General features: G+C 38.6%; 1 protein-coding gene across 1 annotated transcript; it reads left to right on the top strand.

Annotated features, from left to right (window-relative positions):
• The first annotated feature begins 2,328 nt into the window (after positions 1-2,328).
• LOC149141450 (class V chitinase CHIT5b-like) lies at positions 2,329-4,453 on the top strand. Its single transcript, XM_089448423.1, has 3 exons — positions 2,329-2,499; positions 2,537-3,983; positions 4,085-4,453. The coding sequence occupies exons 2-3, from the start codon at positions 2,846-2,848 to the stop codon at positions 4,111-4,113; spliced, it is 1,167 nt and encodes a 388-aa protein (XP_089304549.1). The 5' UTR covers positions 2,329-2,499; positions 2,537-2,845; the 3' UTR covers positions 4,114-4,453.
• Positions 4,454-20,097: the final 15,644 nt, after the last annotated feature.

Below are 20,097 nucleotides of genomic sequence, written 5' to 3'. Positions count from 1 at the left end.
TTCTAATGATGAACCACATTTTCTCCTATGTAGTTTCTACCAAAAAAGCTCTTCTTAATATAATATGAATCACAAAAACCCAAATTCAACCATTAATTATATATATATATATATATATATATATATATATATATATTTTCCGTTATTATTTTTAACAATTTCATAATTATTGTTTTTATTGATAATTTTGCAATTAAATTATAATATATTTTCACAATATTCAAAAATAAATGTTTTTATCAACACTAAATTAATGCTGTAAGGGAAAAATAAAGGATTTTCATTAATAGTAATGGTTAAAAGTGAAAGAATAATTTTTTTAAATATTGTAAATGTTAAGGCAACTTGATTTGGAAAGCTAAGAGTTTTTAATTTTTCGATAATTTTAATCTCCATTGACCCTTATCTAAAGTTATGGAATTCTCATGAGGTAATTTCGGATTCAAACACCATGAGAAGAGATTGAGGGTGGAAGTTATTTTTGAAAGAAAATAAGTTATTCACATAATCTTGATAATAACATTTTATTTGCCCACGGGGCTTTGGATTGACGGTGAATGGGTGCGCTGTTAAGGCACTCCTTGCGATAGGTCACTGGTTCAAATCCCCCGTGGGTACTTAGGTTAGTCTTAACTAGAAAAAAAAGATAATAACATTTTATTTATAAATAAATTGTTCCTCGATTCAATATTCTTAATAATTTTTGTTTGGTTAGCTAATTTTTATATTAGGTAGTTGAGATAATGACAACTTATTTGTTTGACTTTCTCTAGGGTGCCACTCAAGAAACAAGACCAAAGATAAAAGAGTATTGAGTCTAAGACAACATAAATCAACTGCAAATTACAACATGAGACTGGAGAGATTATTATGCATTTGTTTGCCCACAATTGGGAAACCAATAACAAAATTCAAAAGGAGTGGTTTTAGAATTCCACAATGTCTAAGGCAGTGGGCTAATAAAACAAAACATAAAATCTGAGACAGGGTGTAAACATCCTCAAGAGACTAACATAGAAATCCATAAATTAAAAATCATGATTGACAGGAAACTTGAGCTTCATGAGGACAAAGAGGTGTCTAGATTGATGGATTGTTTCTCAACCTTGCATGACAAAGGAATGGGAGAGCTAGGAGATGACTCCATCTCTAGCCTAGCCCTTCCTTCCACGTTCAACATGAGGACCTTGAGCTTGTCCAGTCCATGTATGAGATTAACCTAAGCATGCCTTCTGTCAACTAGTACCTTATCCAACAACAACTTGACATGCTAGTAGAGGTCCATTGTGTGAAGGTAGTGATTCTTCCTTTCTCGCAAGTTGACCATGTCAAGAACCCAAGGAGTGATGCCTGCCATTATGTCAGAATCCAAAACTTCCTACCTCTTCTGCTGAATTTCCTCCTCCACTAGTTTGGTTTCCTCCTGGATGTCAGGAGGGGTGTGCTCTTGAAAACTTCAAGTTGAAGACTTTCCCCGGAAAACTTCCTACCACTTCTACTGAATTTCCTCCACTAGTTTGGTTTCCTCCTGGATGTTGGGAGGGGTGTGCTCTTGAAAACTTCAAGTTGAAGACTTTGGCCGAAACCGAGCCTTGGAGTCACCCATCACACCTCTTCCTCATTCTCTATAATAGCATGCACATTGGCGCGTCATTGCAGCTAATAGTAGTAAGATGCAATTAAGACTTGAATTACGTAGAGTCGGGAGCTACAAGAGTTGATAATGGAAGAGTTTAACTAGTAAATTGTGCTAGGAGGGTTGGACCGCCAAAAAATTCTAGGCAAGTCCCTTGTCTTCACAAAAAACCACCAAAAAAAAATCCCCACACTCGAGCCGCTACATAGTGCTCTAAGGTCATGGCCAACGAAGGGAGTAAAATAAGAAAGCAACGATGAGCAAGAGTGGGGAAACTAGGGAAACTAGGTTGTTGACAAAGATAAAAATTGTGAAGTCGTTGACCCACGTAATTGAGCTTAATATAATAACGTGTCTGAAAGCCTCTACCACCCTCCTACCCTCCTTGAGAGACGAAGGTTCATTAATTCACCTTGGTATTGTGGTGTGCGAGGGGTGAGATGACAGGGGAGCCTATCTTATCGATCTCTACTCCCATCAAGACTACATCTACCCATCAAAACTACATGAACACTTCCATTAAAGCGATTCAATCATTTTAAATATTATTCAATTAAAACTGTGAAAACATAAATTAAAACTTGAAATAGCAATTTCAATAGTTTGCAAAGGGGTGTCTTTCTTTAAATGTAATTAGCCCTTTTTCTTTGTATACATAGAATAAAGATTGCACACCAACCCCAACCACTTCATTTGAGAAAATGAGAGAATTGAAGCAACGCGTTTGACCTAAAACTATTACACAGGTCATCCTTGTGCTAGAAAGACTCAAGGAGCACACCCCAAGAAAAACAAAAAAAACCCTTTGTTCTTGTATACTCTTAACCAGCTTCTTATCAGCAATTCCATTATCTATCCAGGAGGTTGAGTGCAGCACTGCTGAGTTAGTTCCAAGGCTAGGTTGAGTGCAGCACTGCTGAGTTAGTTCCAAGGCTGCCTGACTCACCCCATGTCATACCAGGTCTTCCTTGCAGAACATAAATTGGTTTGGCCCTTCATCACGTTAGCAAATGATTTTTTCATCACGTTAGCAAATGATATCCACATCACCTGAACGTGATGTTCTCAAATTCTTAGCTTCAACCCTCTCCATGAATTATCTTCCTGACTTCCACCATTATAGATGGTTCGTCTGTCCATTGATTATCGTTCTTCTCCAGAATGAACATCCATAGTAACTCCCATCTGTGATTTCCATTTTCTTGAGCCATGGCTCAGGCCCCAAAAAATCTGCTACTCATTCTGCTCTTCATCACATGTTCATTGATCTATTCCTTCTCATCCCCTTTGGTTGATAGTATCAATAATGGCGGAGGAGTTAAGGCCGCCTATTGGCCATCACACAGAGTTTCTTACTCGCCTCCATCCTCCATCAACACAGACCTCTTCACGCATATCTTCTATGCTTTCGCACACTTAAACAACCAGACATTCGAGGTGGAAGTGCCTTCCACTGACGACCCAGCAGAATTCACCTCAACTCTGCTCATGAAAAAACCCTCTCTCAAGACACTTCTTTCTATCGGCGGCGGGGGATCGAGTCATACTGCTTTCGCCTTAATGGCCAGCAACGCCTCCGACCGCAAGGTATTCATAAATTCCGCCATCGCCATCGCCAGGAAATACGGTTTTCACGGCCTCGATCTTGATTGGGAATTTCCCAAAGACTCTGTCGAGATGGAGAACTTAGGCACTCTGTTCTCTGAGTGGAGGCATGCCATCGACTTGGAAGCCACGGCTTCGGGTCGCCCTCGGATCCTTCTCACTGCAGCCGTGTATTTTGCACAGTACTTCTTCCTTTGGAGTGAGAAGAGAGCGTACCCGGCGACCTCAATTGCCCGAAATTTGGACTGGGTGAACGTCATGTGCTACGACTACCACGGCTCCTGGAACATTTCCGCCACCGGAGCTCATGCGGCCCTGTATGACCCATCCTCCAACATCAGTACCAGCTTCGGAATTGGGTCGTGGCTCCACTCTGGGGTTTCTCCCAACAACATTGTCATGGGAATGCCGCTCTACGGGCGTTCCTGGATACTGAAAAGCCTGGACGAGACGGGGATTGGAGCCCCTGCGATGGCTGCTGGTCCCAAGCAAACCCTAAGCAACGAAAAGGGGGTGATGTTCTTCTCCGAGATCAGAGACTTGATAAATCAGAAGAACGCAACAGAGGTCTTCGACAAGGATACCGTATCGGCCTACTCCTACTCATCAAGCATGATCTGGGTTGGGTACGACAACCCAGATTCCGTGGCAACAAAGGTTTCGTTCGCCAAAGAGAGGCGTCTGTTGGGTTATTTCTTCTGGGCTATCAGTCAAGATAGCAACTGGATGCTTTCCACCCAAGGTAAATCTCAGAACTGAAATCACTCCCTTGTTAAAATTGCATCGGAATTGAACTTGACCGCTTTATTTTTATTTTTATTTGCCCTTATCTTGTTGATACAGCTTTCCAGTCGTGGGAACAAGTACGATGAGCTACACTTTCTTCCTGACCCTGGATTTTCTGCGGTGTTTTGAATTTTTGAGAAGTCATCCGATGATTGAGCACAGATCCACTAGGCAGCTTAGGGACACAAGCTATAGTTAGAGGCGTTAGTTTGTCGTTTGTCTGCAAAAAAATCAATAATAATTGAGACGAGCTGTTCCAGCAATGTAATCATTCTGTCTTGCAAATTTGAATATAAAATGTTGGATGATTTTGAGAAGCTTGGCCTACCTAACTACTCTGAGATGACACAATACTTGGTGTCTAATAATAGCACATCCGTACTGTAATTATGAATACAGAGACATGTGGGGGTGCAGTTCGCTTAACTTCGGCTCCAATCCAACTGAAGGATAAATTTGATGCTCACTCCAGCAATAGTGATCCTGTCTTCTTTAATTGCAGAATTCAGCAAAAGTGATCATGTCTTCTTCAATTGCAGGTTTACTTAATTGCTTTAAGTTGTTTACAGATTGGGTGAATTAAGTTTAGCTGTATAAAGCACGCAGCAACCCCATTTCTGTTTTCAGATACTTGTTGATAATTCCTATGCACTCAATTGCGATAACTTGATATAGTTGTTTGTTAGGAATAATAAGAAAGAAAGTGGATTTCTCTCATGATTATTGCAGCAGCAGACTATTCTGTTAACCTTTGAGCTGTTATTGTATTCCCTGTTTCTCAATCCTCTGTTTTTTGTGCTCTGTTTTGCTGTAAACTCTGTTAAAAACAGCAGAAATTAACCTTCAATTGGAATCAGAGTAGCAGATTACAAAGCGACAGGAGTTAGTAGATATTTCTGTCACGAAGAGCCACTGTTCCAGCAGCTTGCAATACAATGAAAAGATTCATAAGAGGCCTTTTTTGAGTCTCAGCTTTTGGTTAAGTTTCGGAAGGTGAATAGTTACAATGATTCATGTCCATCAACAAAGGTAACATCAACCTTACTCGGGCTCAGATCCCTCAGTTTTTAAGGAGAAAAACTATGCATTTCGGGGCATTAAAATGAAGATGCTATTCTATTTATTGGATGTAGTGGACACTAGATGCCAATTGCCTGCTGACCAAGCCACTTGAAATACACACCAAATCAGGCATGTGTCAATTTCTCTAAGAATCGCAGCAACCACCAAGTGAAAAGAAACCTGAGATATCCTTTTAAGTGCATATCAAAGAACAAATAATACTATGAAAATTGTGAGTCAAGTAGGCACTTGAAAAAAAACCTGAGATATCCTTTTGAGGGCATATCAAAGAACAAATAATGCTATGAAAAGTGTGAGTCAAGTAAGCACTAGTGTAGAAATCTTCCTAGATTTGATCCAGTTGCGACTGCGATTGAAAATTGTAAGGACTTGAGAGTACTTTCCGTTGAAGAATTCATGGAGTCACTCCAAACGAATGGGAAACGAATTAATATGTCAGCAAATCACATTTTCCTTGAATGCATATTTTCCCTGAATGCATTTTAATGGAAAGGCATTATCGATAAGAACAAATAATTACGCCGTAAGGCGTTTCCCTCTGAGATCCATCCCCCTTTTTGCCTACGTGTCCTCCTCTGACGCCGTACGATGAGATGTTAGACGATTACAAACACCAGAACCGTCGATCAAAAATGTCACTCAGGCGGTCCGGGTAATGAAGAGCGCGGAGTGCCAATTGCCATTCTTATGGTTTTCACATGCCGACCTGCAGCCTGTTTTACATGGTTAATATGCCCGTGTGCGCGGTGGATTTGTGGCATATTCATACGAACAACTTTTTGGATGTTTTGATATTAGCAAAATCAGGTAATAAACTTCCGTTACAGGTTTCCTCTGCTCAATGTTTTTTTTCAGATCGAATGTGAGGTCACCTAACTAAGTGCAGGAAAATCCACTGTAGGTAGTATTTCTTGTTGCGTTTAAATCGGTCCGGGTAATGAAGAGCGCGGAGTGCCAATCGCCATTCTTATGGTTTTCACATGCCGACCTGCAGCCTGATTTACATGGTTAATATGCCCGTGTGCGCGGTGGATTTGTGGCATATTCATACGAACAACTTTTTGGATGTTTTGATATTAGCAAAATCAGGTAATAAACTTCCGTTACAGGTTTCCTCTGCTCAATGTTTTTTTTTCAGATCGAATGTGAGGTCACCTAACTAAGTGCAAGAAAATCCTCTGTAGGTAGTATTTCTTGTTGCGTTTAAATACATTTTGGGAAAAATTAACATGTACTGCTGCTTTCACCAACCATTTTCTGTTCTTTGAAACACTCAACAATACGTTGAAGACACGAATTTGTCCGCCAGTTTTTGTTTAGATTGCAATGACTTGTTTATCTAAAAGAAGTACAGCAATGTTTGCTGCAACCCAAAATCCCAACTTCTAATGCATGTTGCAACCCAAGTAACATATTTATTTAACAGAAGTCCATCAATGTATGCTGCAACCCAAAACCCCAACTTGTAATGTCTGCTACAACCCAAAACTCCAACTTCTAAAGCTGTAGCTAGCGCATGAATTCAAGCTATAGAATCCTTATAGAACAAATTTCCCGTTGATAGATAAACTGGTTTAAGGATAACCCTGTTCTATGACGCCATACACCTTTTTTTTTCAGATGAAAAAAGCGATATATTTATCAGTATAGAATTTACATATGATGCAAAATCTGCAGCACAAAGGTGCATATCAGAGAGGGTATTCTGTGGTGACTGTTCAGTGTAAAGACAGACCTAAGCTTCTTGGGATTCACTCACACAGAAAGGCGGCTTTATATTTTCTTTTTTTCTTTCTTGTAACTATATCTGACTATATATTAGTGCAATTTTATGTTAGATCCAACTATATTACCACAACCATATAATCCAACTATATTACCACAGCCATATAATCCGACTATATTACCACAGTCGTATATCGATTTTATTTTTTTTTACTATAAACATGATTGAATGGGATATGACGGAAAGAAGCGTTGGTTGACCAAACGGTGTTGACGCATAAACTCGCAGCTCAATGGAAAGACAGTGTAACGGGAGCAAAGAAGAGTGGGCGATAAGCAAAGGACCAGACCAGGGACAAGCGATGTCATAACCTGGACTATAGCCACTACTTGAAGCTCTTAAAGCTGGAATTCGATCAGGTAAATACATTTGTATTGTTTGCCTATCCTGTTCTTGCTGCCGGAAATCCAAAAGAGTAGATAGAGACCGCTTTCCCTGGGCATTTGGCTCCCAACTAGGGTAGCTGCTCTTAAAACCAAGGAATGATTTCTCCATTTTCCATTGGAAGCTCCTGCGGTCCTTTGACGTATTGAAAGGTGACCCATACTTACTATTTCCATGATGCTCAAAATCAAATACACTTAAACTACAAACATCCCCAACACCTTCTACATTCACAGCGAAATCCATTATGAATTGCAGAATATCATCAACACGCTTTGGTAGTAAAAGGAAAAGAACGTATGAGGTCACAAATATTGAGATCATCTCCTCCAATAACATCATGCCAGTATACTGAAAAAATGATTCAAATTCGCTCCGAACATCTTCAGAATCTTCTGCTCCAGGCCAACTCTTTGGCATATAATGTGTATGTTGAGCTACTAATGCCATTGATCCTTCCGGATCAATTACTAGGAATTCATCAATAATAGCTGCTCTACTGATTGTTGTCATAGTTCCAAAGACAGCAGCATACCAAAACAAATTGCGGCCAAACAAGTGTGCCTCAAGAAGAGATTCATCCAAGAATGCAATAATGATAAGAATCGCCGAACCTTCGGAATTAATCATTTTATTTGCGAACTTGAGAATCGTAGTGCAATGAAGTCTGCAAGCCAAATAGGAAGAGTATTTGCGAACCCAGAGAGAGCATTCCCGGGCGAGGGAAGTGGAACAACCCTCGAATTGTTGGGACATGGAGGTGATTAGGGTTTTATGAGAGGACTTGCGCTGCTCATCTTCATGAGTGAAAATGGTAATGTGACCGTCCCTGAGCAAGCAGTGAATAAGTGCCAAGGTCTTGAGAGTGACCATCCAGTTCTTGGTTCGCTTCAACCGAGTTTCCACCACATTTCTCGGATGTTGCAGTAAGTCGGAGGATTGTGTTGCAGCCAAGGCAATGAGAACGTGAATTTCCTTGGGCAGAATGTCGTTGTGTCGAGTAGATTTCAGAACCGCGATATTGATATCTGCAATCTTGCTTATGCATTTGGCATACCCGATGTTACCAGCATCTTTCAGCGCCCGGGCAGCTTGTCTCGACCACGACTCCATCCCCGATAATGTCAGACATTCAACCACACTTTTGGGAGTTGTAGGATCCCCACCAATAAACCCTCTACAGTCAGTAGAACCATACTCTCATTTTTTGGCAGCTGCACCTAAAAATCATACATAATTGTAGTCCAACGTTACTTCTTCACCATTTACAGGATTTCTGAGTGCGCAGAAGCCAACACAACCCTCACCATTCACTGTCCACTTCTCCGTTTGACAATTAGGATTGCAGTTGTGGTTTGTATACCGTCCAAGGTTTCCTTTTACACATGCATCAATAACATCTTCATTTTGATTATCACTACTCTGGTCAACATCTCCTTCTCCTTTACTTTCAACATCAACTTTATTTGGATCATCAGCTTGATCTGCATTAGCTTCATCTGAATCATCATCTAGATCATTTTCCATTCGAGCTTCTTTAACTTATGCAATTGACTTTTCTAAACTTTGAATTGCTTCTTGAATACTAAATTGTTCAACGTAATTAGGATGTGAACGTAACAGCAGATTGTGCGGCAAACTACGTTCAAAGGCCCCAATGATTATATCGTGTGCCATGGCTCTAATACCACTGTAGCATAAAAACTTATGCTAAAGCACGAAGGATTAATAGCTTGTAGATTTAATTGATAAAAATACACATTGGTATTTAAAATAATTATTTATTATTATATAAAAATGTATAAGATGATTTGAATGTACAATGAGGACCCTTCTTTTATACCTCATCAGGTGACCTTTCATGAAGGGGCATGTCTAAATCAGGTGACCTTTCATGAAGGGGCATGTCTTTTAGACATGCCTTTTCACTTAATTTTAATGACTAATTAACCTCAATAATATTTAATTATTTAATATTTATATTTATTTTATTTAACTAATTGTTATGAATTATATTCATAACAATGTCCCCAATAAAGCCCTCACTAGATCTGTTGCAACAAAGTTTCCCTTGGAGCAGACATTTGAAGCCTTGGAAACCATACCAAAGGATGATGTTCCTAATGATAAAGACAAAGAGATTACACAACTGCAAGAGAAGCTAAAGAAGGCACACATGGTTATTCCACAATTGTAGTAGGACCATAAGGAATTGAAGAAGGTTGCTCTAGAAAGGACAGCTAAGCTTAATGAAGAAGAACCAGTGACAAAGGCTACACCATCTGTCACCAAATTCAAAGGCGAGGAGAAGATAGTAAGAGAGGATATTCAAGAACAACTAGAGTCACTAGATCTTTAGCTAGAGAATTGCATATTTAGGAAAAGAAATTAGTACAAGAGGAGAAAAAAACAACGATGGATGAGGGGCAACATACTTTTAACAAGCTGAGGATGCAGTTGAAGAAATCCCATAGTGAAATCATTGAACTTAAGGAGCAGGATGAAATGGCTAGAAAAAATATGAGTGATCTTTTGGACATGTATGAGCCAGCAATGGAAAATGCTAAATATATGTTGAAGAGGTCTCTCCCACTACATAGGCAGCTGAAAAACATATGCAGGCAGAATCTTACCATCAGGAGGGAGTTGAGGGCTGCCAAGTAGCAGTTGAAGGAGATACATGAGAAAGACAGAGGTAAGTTGGATTTGTTGGCTGAAGCAACCAAAGTCTAAAATATTGCAATAGGTAAAACAAAGCAGTTTTGATTTTTGGTTTTTTGCCTAAGTATACTTGTTGAACGGGGTTGAGGTTAAGAGGTCATATTTTGCATGAAGTCTTTCCTACAAGCACAGTTAGTCAGAATTCTCAAGTGACTTTCCAAAATAAGCAGCCCACACAACAGTTTTGTATCCTGGCCAAGCATTAGGGAATAGGGTTTCGATGTAAAGGTGGATGTTTTGTCATATTTTTTGGTGAATAAGGGCTTGAATGGGTTTGAAACATTATTAGCATCATGTCAACATCATCAGCAGGATGTGTCTTGCTCAGAGATCTCAACATCGATCAAAACCATAAAGAACAGGTCACATTGCGCTTTTGATGTAGGTGAAATTTTAAGAGTTGGGAGCTTGGTGTGACGAAAGAAAGTTTCTAAGGAAGTTGACGATGTCCAGGCCATTTCACATGTGCAGAAGTCATCAACCAACTCAGGGAGTGACCGTAGCTACATCAACCATGGATTCGTTGAGCTTTTCTATTGCGTTTTTGTGTTTCTACTAAAGAAGGAGGTTGCACAGCGCCGACGCTGCGTTTCCACACAGTCGTCTTTTTTACCGAGATTTTCATGTCAAAACTTCATGTAATTTGTTTTTATGCTCATGGTAAATGTTATGAGGCATCTAAAGACTTATAAGATCGATTTAGACTTAGTATTTAATGTAAATATGCTTGAAAAAGCTTTGGTCAAACAATTCCTAATTTTCAGCAGAAGAAAAAAAACAGTTTTTATTCAGTGCATTAGCTAGAAACATAAATCCTATTAAGGAATTTGGTTCCTAGAAGTGGGAATTGATTTGTTTTCATCTATTTATGATGTAATTGTAATGAAGCAAAGGGTTGGTCAAGTTTGAGAAGAAAGAACACTGTGTGTATTGTATTTTCTTGATTTTCCAATGAATGAAAAGACAGAGGCCTAATTTTACAAGGATTCCTGTGTCAATTGCTTTGGAGATGTGCTTCTTTGTTTTGTAAGTTATCTTATGTAATCAATTATGCTTTGAAATGTGTCTTCTTGTTTAGTTGAACAAAGATTTGTCTCAGAATTCGCTTCAAAAAGTGCTTTGTTTCAGTTTGCTAAACAATTTATGTTTTCTACTTGAATGGCATTTACAATTCATCCTGTTGTTTGATGCTCTATATGTCATTTCGACCTATCTTCTACTCACCCTCCTACAATGAATTTGACTGAAAACTCCAAAAGACTGCCTACCTTGCCCATGTAGAAGATCCCTGTCTCTCTTCATCCTTTCACTGGAAAAGAATCAACTTTTATGACCGTATTGCCCAACGGATCTATCTTCTTCCTCGCCAGTAAACCTTTAGAATCTATACCCCTGTGAGCACCATACCTAGTATAAGATATAATTGATTGAAATTTTAGCTAGAGAGAGCGCTCTCTGACGTTGGAAGGGCTAGATTCCAACTTCCAAGTGGTTTGTGGTTACCTTTGGATTCCTCTCCTCAGCCTGGAGGAATTACAGAGAGCTAACAAAGCCTAAAGAGTTTGGCCTAGAGGCCTTCCTTGTCCACTGCTTTATTGGCACTTATAACCCTAGTTGCTCTCCTAATGTCTCTCTCTCTCCCACACTCTCTTATAGAAAAAATTTCCCGTTGATAGATAAACTGGTTTAAGGATAACCCTGTTCTATGACGCCATACACCTTTTTTTTTCAGATGAAAAAAGCGATATATTTATCAGTATAGAATTTACATATGATGCAAAATCTGCAGCACAAAGGTGCATATTAGAGGGGGTATTCTGTGGTGACTGTTCAGTGTAAAGACAGACCTAAGCTTCTTCTAAATATCTCTATTTATTGTTTTTTCAAACCCAAAATTAGGTTGACACTACTTCAATTTATGATTAAGTCACCAACATGTAAGTATTATCGCTTGCACATTTATGATTAAGTCACCAACATGTAAGTATCATCATTTGCAAAATATAAACACTACAATCAAATTCATGATGCTTGAAACCAAAACTAATAATCAATCAATCTTCTTATACCACACTATGGAGGCTTGCTTCAAAGTGTAAAAGGATTTCTTTAGTAGGATGTATGTTATAACTCTTATACAGAATGAATAATGTGTGAAAGAATAAGTAGATAAGAGTTCATATTTGCAATAGGTGCAAAGATTCAATGTAGTCAATATGAATATGATCTTGTTGAGAGAAGATTTTTGTCACAAGTAAATTTATGTTTCTCAATAACATTTGTAGATGGTAAATTTAGTCTTGTAGACCATTAGACATTTCATCACATTCTTTCTTTATGCAGATGGTAAATTTAGTCTTGTAGACCATTAGACATTTCATCACATTCTTTCTTTATGCCTGGGGAACTAAGTCAACTTTTATTTTTCATCAAAGGAATTGCACTCTTTAGTCATATCATTCTCCCATTTAGATTAAACTTGTGCATATGAATGTCTATTGAGATCAATTCCTTTAGGATACATGCCATGAAAGCAACACTAACACACTATTTCTATCAAGTCTTTCTTGAGTCATTTATCGTACCTACATTAACATCGACAACTTCAATTGTCTTAGTCAACCATTGGAGAAGACAAAAGTCCCTTATAGATGGAATTTTTGTATGAGATTCACCATGAGAATTCATAGTCAAATGATTAGATAAGCCATTGCTTGTAGTCAATTATATTGGAAAAGATCCACTCGAAGTGAAATCCGTTACACTAGTTGATTGCCTAGTGGAAAAGCTAGTCAATGCATTAGTTAAGGTTGTATAATAATATGCTGATATAGAATTTGTCCTAATCTCAAATGCATCATTGCTTAATAATCCATATGGGGACTTTAGTTTGGCAATCCTTGGAAGTCTACTTGTTAAAAGACAACATCCCACCTACAAATAACTTTTCATTTTATTTGAATGAACAATTTGTAGGCATTTGCCAATTTGTAGCAATTTGTAACCTTCATGGCCAACCTTCAAGCAACAAAATTTGTTACAATTAGATGATTTATCAAATAAAGAACAGATCTTCATACATGTATGATTTTTCTTTTTGCAATCATGACTCCCATCATGACCTGCCAAGTTTCGGCATTCCTCCAATTCATTTCCTTGGTGTGATTCAAGAGAGCAATATGTGCACTTTTCATCGCAACAATGGTTACCCATACAAGAGTGATCAGAGGAATGGCCCTTCTCTAGAACACACCGCCAAAAACATACAAAACATTTACAAACACATACAGAGAGTCCCTGTTTCAGTTCTGCAAGTGATAAAATTGCCTCCAGTTGCAACTTTTGTACATCAGCATTCCCAGAAAATTCTGCAGTGTTGCAGTGAAGCCACTTTTCAACACGATCGCGTCGTCTATCAGACAATGCCACTAAGAAATCGAGAAATTTAGAGTGCCAAAAATCACCATTTTTGCCTCTCCTTTCCAAGACACATTCTAGTTTCGGTCTGAGATGATACAAAATTTTGCCATTTGACATAGATTCATCCAGAGCTGCAAGCTCCAAGCCAGTGTCATGCAAATCTAGAAGGAGATCCCCAATTACCATTGGAGCATCACTTACCTCTTCCTCTGAGTCAAATTGGCAGCCTTCGAACACTGAATCATGATTAGATAACCCATTGCTTGTAGTCAATCATGCATGGATTCATTTGACTATGAATTGGCTCTGGATAATACAAATGTATTGCCTGCATTCCAAATTGTGGTCAAGGAGATTTACACTAATGTGAGCAAGAAAATGCTGAATTCAGATTCCTATAAGTCTCAATTGTCTCTCAACAGAGTTAATATTATGGATGTATATGGAGATGGGGATGGAGTGGAACCACCCAAGACAAAGAATTCTTGCTGCTGAGGATTCAGAGAAAAAGCTCCTTTGTTTCTGGGCCTTCTTCAAACAATTGTCTGTGTCCTTAATTGGAAGAACAAATATGCAGCATAAGCTATGAGCATGATGATGCTGCTGACTCTAGACAGTTGTAATGTTGATACAACTACTTCACTATATGCCATAGATTGTTGAAGGGCCAAGGGTGCATGAGACACAGTGAAGCCATCATGAGAAGACTGGAGTCGATTCCAGAAATAACCTACGTCATATAGCAATACAACACCCATGGTTAGGCCCTAATGAATGAATATCATGAGCAGGTCGGACTTGTTTTGGTGGCCTAGGTTGTTAAAGAAAAACTAAAAATATATCACATGCCTTGTCAAACTGTTGTTCTTTTTTCATGTTGGCAATTCCTCCACAAAAGATAGATGTGCCAAGCACAAAAAGTAAGTTGGAAAGCATAGAGCCTAGTAGAGAATACTTGACCACATTGGTCTTGCCATGGTAAAGTGTGAACACTGCAATGAGCATCTCTGTTGCATTTCCACATGTTGCGTTGAGCAGCCCGCCAACTATAGGAGAATTAATTAACAATATATTTGCATCAGTTACTTTGAAATGTCAAACACTTTCTCATATATATCAATTAGCTCATATTTTGTATCCACAAATATGAGTACATAGTCCATTGCCATATAAGAATCTCACTTGTTGGTCCAGTGTAGAATGCAATTTGTCTGCAACAATTTACAACAAAACATCAGATTGTAAAACCAACAAACATAATATTTTATGAAGTCACTGCACTGCAGTGACCATTCCAAGTGTATAAACAATTGCAGTACAAGGTATAGATTACACATAACCTATGTACATATACCATGCAATTTTTCACTTACTCGGTGACAAAGTCTATACGTTCAGCAAGAGGTGCAAGGCCAAGCAAACTTATGATGAACACCCAAACCTGCAAACAAAAGAATGTGGAAAATGATGCCAGAAAAACTTACAGAAAATGTCAGAAATGATAAACTTTCAAGTAGCATTAACCCTCTGTCCTTTCTATTGATAAACTTACAGAAATGATGCTAATTTCAATAAAGAGCTTGAAAGACAACTTGTTATTGTTAGATTGCTTACAATAGATGGGCTGGAGCTTCATTTCTAGTTGCTCTGTTTCTTCCACTCAAAGAGGATGAGTTGATTTCCATCACGTATTCCTCCAACATGGCTATCTGCAGCTTTCGCATCCATATTCAAATTAATGTTGTTCATAGGCCTCAGACATTGATACCTATTTCCAACATCTGCACTTAAGGTCCACAGAACAGACTGCTCTGCCTTGTCATGACTATAATCTGCCAAGTATATCTGTTCAACAACATTCAACAAAAACTATGGATTAGGGGACCACCGTTGTAAACAACTCTGTTGCAGCCCATAATGCCCAAGACCCTGGCATTCCGAAACCCTGAGTTAAGGTGGTTTATAGCATTGCAGTGAATAAGACTTCTCTACATATCCAGAGGAGAGGCTATATTAAACAATGAAACTAAAAGGAAAAGGGAAATAGAAAGTTTTACCTGGTCCCATTCTTTATCCCCGTGTTTCAGAGCATGTCTGGCATTCCGAAACCCTGAGTTAAGGTGGTTTATAGCATTTCAGTGAATAAGACTTCTCTACATATCCAGAGGAGAGGCTATATTAAACAATGAAGCTAAAAGGAAAAGGGAAATAGAAAGTTTTACCTGGTCCCATTCTTTATCCCCGTGTTTCAAAGCATGTCTGGTGGCCTTGTATATCGATATGGATACCTAGTTATTGTTCACGTGAATTCATTTGTTTAACTTCACCTTCAACTAGGCAATCTTTAAGGTATCTAAACAAGTTCAATGGATATTTATGACTACTTTTATTCTATTCCATAGCCACTTTAACCCCCGAATAGGGTTTTCGGCATGGCTTCCTCAATTCAAACTCATTATCATCGACCCTTGCTTTCAAAAAAGCCCATTCACATTTCAATATTCTTCCACACACTATGCCTTACGACGTTTCCTTTGCAACATTAGGTGCAAATCCTAGTTTTAACAATCTTACGAGGAGAATCTTCATCAAATAAAGGCTGACGTAGAGGAAGAAGTGGTATAAAAGGGACCATTGTTAAGATGGTCATCATTGTCATCTTAATAATCTATCCTCCTTATTTTAGGCCGGCTCTCCTCCAACTTAAGGGGATTTCTTTCAAGATGCGTACTATTATAGGATTCTAAGGGGGCACACTTCCTTTCCCCCTTTGTGTGTTAGAACCCCCATGCATCGCACTTGATTCACCACAAGCTCACACACTTGCTTCAACCCAAAGTTATCATACTTATCTCTGTGTGCTACCACGGTCAAGGGATTACATTACGACCCACTACTGGGACTCCTACTCCAAACGGTCTAAGGTCTAGTTGGGACTTGTTTTTGGGGAGATCACCTGAATGTTGGCGGGTCCAGCACCATCAAAATTTATGGCACTAGAAGGAGGGCCAAATGACAAGTTGATTCCTTGAAGTTTATTTTTAATTTATGCACATATTTCATGACTTCTTCCACAATCAAACTCCTGGTATGTTTTTCCAGAGATATAAAATTACAAGTGTTGATGAACATCATTGATGAATTGTCACATATTAAGTTTAGTGGCAAGGGTGAAACAACCTTGCTTGAGCATACTGAATGTTTTCTTCAATTTTTCACAGAGCACAACATCTCCCTTGAGGATGTTTCCTGTAGGTTTTTCATTCTCACGTTCGAAGGGCGCGTAAGGAAATGGTGTTACACATTGACCGATGCCTCCATTCACTCTTTCAAACACTTTGTCATAGAACTGTCCCATGCTTTTGGAAGATATGATCATGAACATCTGTGCCAAAAAAATTAGAATTGTGAAAATCACCTGATGAATCATTACGCCATTTTCACAATCGTTTTGTACATATTTGTTGTGAATTTCTAGAAAATGAAGTTGATTGGGATATCTTAACAGAAGCATTTCTACATCTTGTTCACATTTCATTAACTTCTCAAGACTTAGAATGTTTCAAGTCACTCCTAGCTTATCGCGAGGCTAGAGCTTCCAAATCTACGACAGACAAGGTTGTTGTTCCAAGTAACCCCCCGTCCACTTCTCATCAAATATCTCTAGTGCCACGGGTTGAGGTGGAAAAATTTTGGAATCTGTCTATTGAACTATCACCTTCTCTTCCCATATCACATGCTCAGAACCCCTGCACAGTTTTGGACTACAAGCACGATGTGTGTGATGAAGTGTTTTCCCCTCATTTTCCACCCTTCACTCCCTCTGATCCTCCAAATTGTGAGTTTGCATGTTCATTTGTTTCAAATATTTTCTTTGATGTTCATGAGGATCATGTGTTGGATGGAGTTGTTTTTTAGCAGAGAAACTGCAATATTATTTATGATGAGTATGTACGGAAGTCAAGAATCGAACAAGAATCTGTAATGAAGGATGATCATATTCCTTCTGTAGCTCTTCCACACTATCCTAACAATGTCCGCAATTCTATCATTCTTATTGAATCATGTGAGAATTCACTTTCTGATCATATTAATACTTCCAATAATTCACATAATTCGTGGAATGCTAGTTTTTCATCTAAATGCGGAGAGGTTGAATTTGCTATCATGAATCTTCCCAATTCCTCATCATGCCTTTCTGGAAACATAAAGGATGAAATTTCTCATTTTTAATCTCCCCCTCTATACGGTTCATCATATCATGAGGATTCCCCCATTGGAAATCTTGAATTTTATGATCATGGTTGTCGAGACCCGTTCATCGATTCAGCTGGTCACGATGCTTATTTTTCCACTATCGAGTTTTCAAAGTCACCTATCTCTGATGACCTACCTATCGATGAGGTGGAACTTACTCAAGTTGTTGGGACACTTCACCCCAAGCTGATGGTTATGTCAGGTTCTCATAGCCTTGAGGTCGGTTCCATCTCTGATCAAAAGAATGTTGAATCTGTCGAGGCTCATTGTCACTTCATTGCACATATTGAAAATCCTTCTGTTCCACAATTTTCACATCCTCCAACCATTTTTCTTGATCCTATCACTCAATCTTTGGAGGAGTCCTATTTGGTGAGCACCACGGTGAAATGAAAGTTTATTTCTTTCTTTATGTTTTCTCTACCTCACATTTCAAATTTTTCACGTGTAATTTTTTGGCTCGCAGTGTGTGAGGACACCAGTACATAATTGTAAAATGTCTCACTTGCATTTTTCGTTCTTATTTTTCCATGCGTTCATTCAAGCTTTGAACGTATTGATTTGTATTGTTTTATTTTCTTGTCTATTGGTTTTCTTGCATATCTTTCTTGTCAATCATTCTTTCACCTATATGGGCCAACCAATGCACCGATGGCTGCATTGGAAATATCAATTCACGTGAGTTGGCCTATGCTTTCCTTAGGTTAGGAGTAGGGGTAGTGTTTGTTTTTTTTGTTTTTTTTTTGTTTTTTGTTTTTTTTTTGTTTTTTGTTTTTTTTTTGTTTTTTGTTTTGTTTTTTTTTTTTTTTTTGACTTTCTTACTTTGTTTTTCTTTTTTTCTGACTTTCTTACATTGTTTCGTTTTGTCTTGCTTCTTTCCTTTTCTTGCTTGATTTTTCACCCATAGGTTAGTTTCCGCGTGATGAAACCGTGTTTGGATTCCTAGAAAAGCAGGGAGAAATCCAAGAGGAACTTGTACAGCTAGCAATCTTGGTTATCTATCTATTCCCTCTCTTTATGTGAATCTTGCATTTCTTCTAGTTGATGATATTTTGATGGAAAATTCGTCCCTTTCAGAGAGAGTCATGGTGAAATCACGGCGCTTGGACTCTTAATTAGTACTTCCTACTCTAATCGGTTAACCCTTGTCAACTCAGTCAAGTAGAGTAAGGGGAGGGGGAAAACCTTAACAAGTATGTCAGAGGTATATATAAGTACCCTTCTCTAAAGGATAAACCTCTTCTGCCTCATGAAATAAATAAGTGCCTATGCACAGTTATTTTAAAAATGAAAAAAAAATGAAAATGAAATAAAGGGAGAAAGAAGAGAAATGATTCCTATGTAGAGAGGTGAAGCAATTAACTCCGTCGGGGTAATGTCCAGGCCTACTAGAAGTGGATCAACACCAGAGATGAAACTAAAACTCTAATAGTCTAAATTACTCGTCCATCAATATACCCCGCATCCCTAATCGAAACAACTCACTTTGACTTGGCTTGGTATGTGTGCTTCCGATAAAGAGAATAGTAGGGACTACATCTTTAACTCAAGCCAGTGAAGAAGCTATGATAATCGAAGAATTGAACAATACTTCTAGAAAAGTTAGACTCGCTTTGCATGAGACAAGGTCCATACAAAGGGCTAGAGTTCTAGCAATGTATCGCCAATGTAGGTACTTATGCTTTGATTGAGCCTCATGCTTTGCATCTTGGCTTGTGTTTTCTTACTTGGTTTACTGTCTAGCCCACAAGTCCATCTCATGACTTGGTTTTCATCTAGCTCCGGCCTTGCCTTAGAGAACTATGCAATCATTGAGGGAAACCAACCTTGCTATCGGGGATTGAGTCCAAGCTGGCAGTGAGCCTTAAGATTAAGAATTGCGCAACATTATATAACAACCAGTCTTGATCTAGGAAATTGAGCAAAGAATGAGAGGCAACCTAGAGCCACTCAACCCAGAAATTGCACAGAAGGCTTTATGTGCTCAGAAATTGCACAATTCATGAGCCAGAGAGTTGCCTAGTCCTTCCCAGAAATGTACAATATTTCTGAGCAATGCATGGCAGGTTTCCCCCCAGAAAAGAAAGAAAACTAAAGGGAAAGAAGCATCCCTAGGAAGTAGGGATCTATTATTAGTTTCTCGAAGGTGGAACATTGCTATCCTTAGAAGTTTCCACCAAGTGTCGCTTTTGTCCTTGATCTCAGGCATGCGTGTCATAAATTCTAATTTGCTCAATTATATGTAATGGACGCCACTAGAGGTCATTTCATTTGATCGTCAAGATCTAACATTCTTGATGTGAACAAAGAGCCTTCAGATCATTCTCATCACTTTTCGAGGTGAGTTTTTCTTTTGTCGTCTTTTACCGCTTTTTCTATCACTTTTTGTTGTTTAGCTTGTGTGAAGGTTGTTTCACTT

The sequence above is a fragment of the Pinus tabuliformis genome, chromosome X, assembly GCF_031772625.1.
Source record: "Pinus tabuliformis cultivar Carrire ecotype Pingquan chromosome X, CPIR1, whole genome shotgun sequence".
Lineage (NCBI taxonomy): Eukaryota > Viridiplantae > Streptophyta > Pinopsida > Pinales > Pinaceae > Pinus > Pinus tabuliformis.
Note: the sequence above shows the minus strand (reverse complement) of the source record. Positions and strands in the feature narration are given on the sequence as shown.

Coding starts and splice junctions, on each gene's coding strand:
- LOC149141450 (XM_089448423.1), top strand. CDS start 2,846: ATGGCTCAGGCCCCAAAAAATCTGCTACTCATTCTGCTCTTCATCACA. Junction 3,984..4,084: donor CTGGATGCTTTCCACCCAAG/GTAAATCTCAGA, acceptor TTGTTGATACAG/CTTTCCAGTCGTGGGAACAA.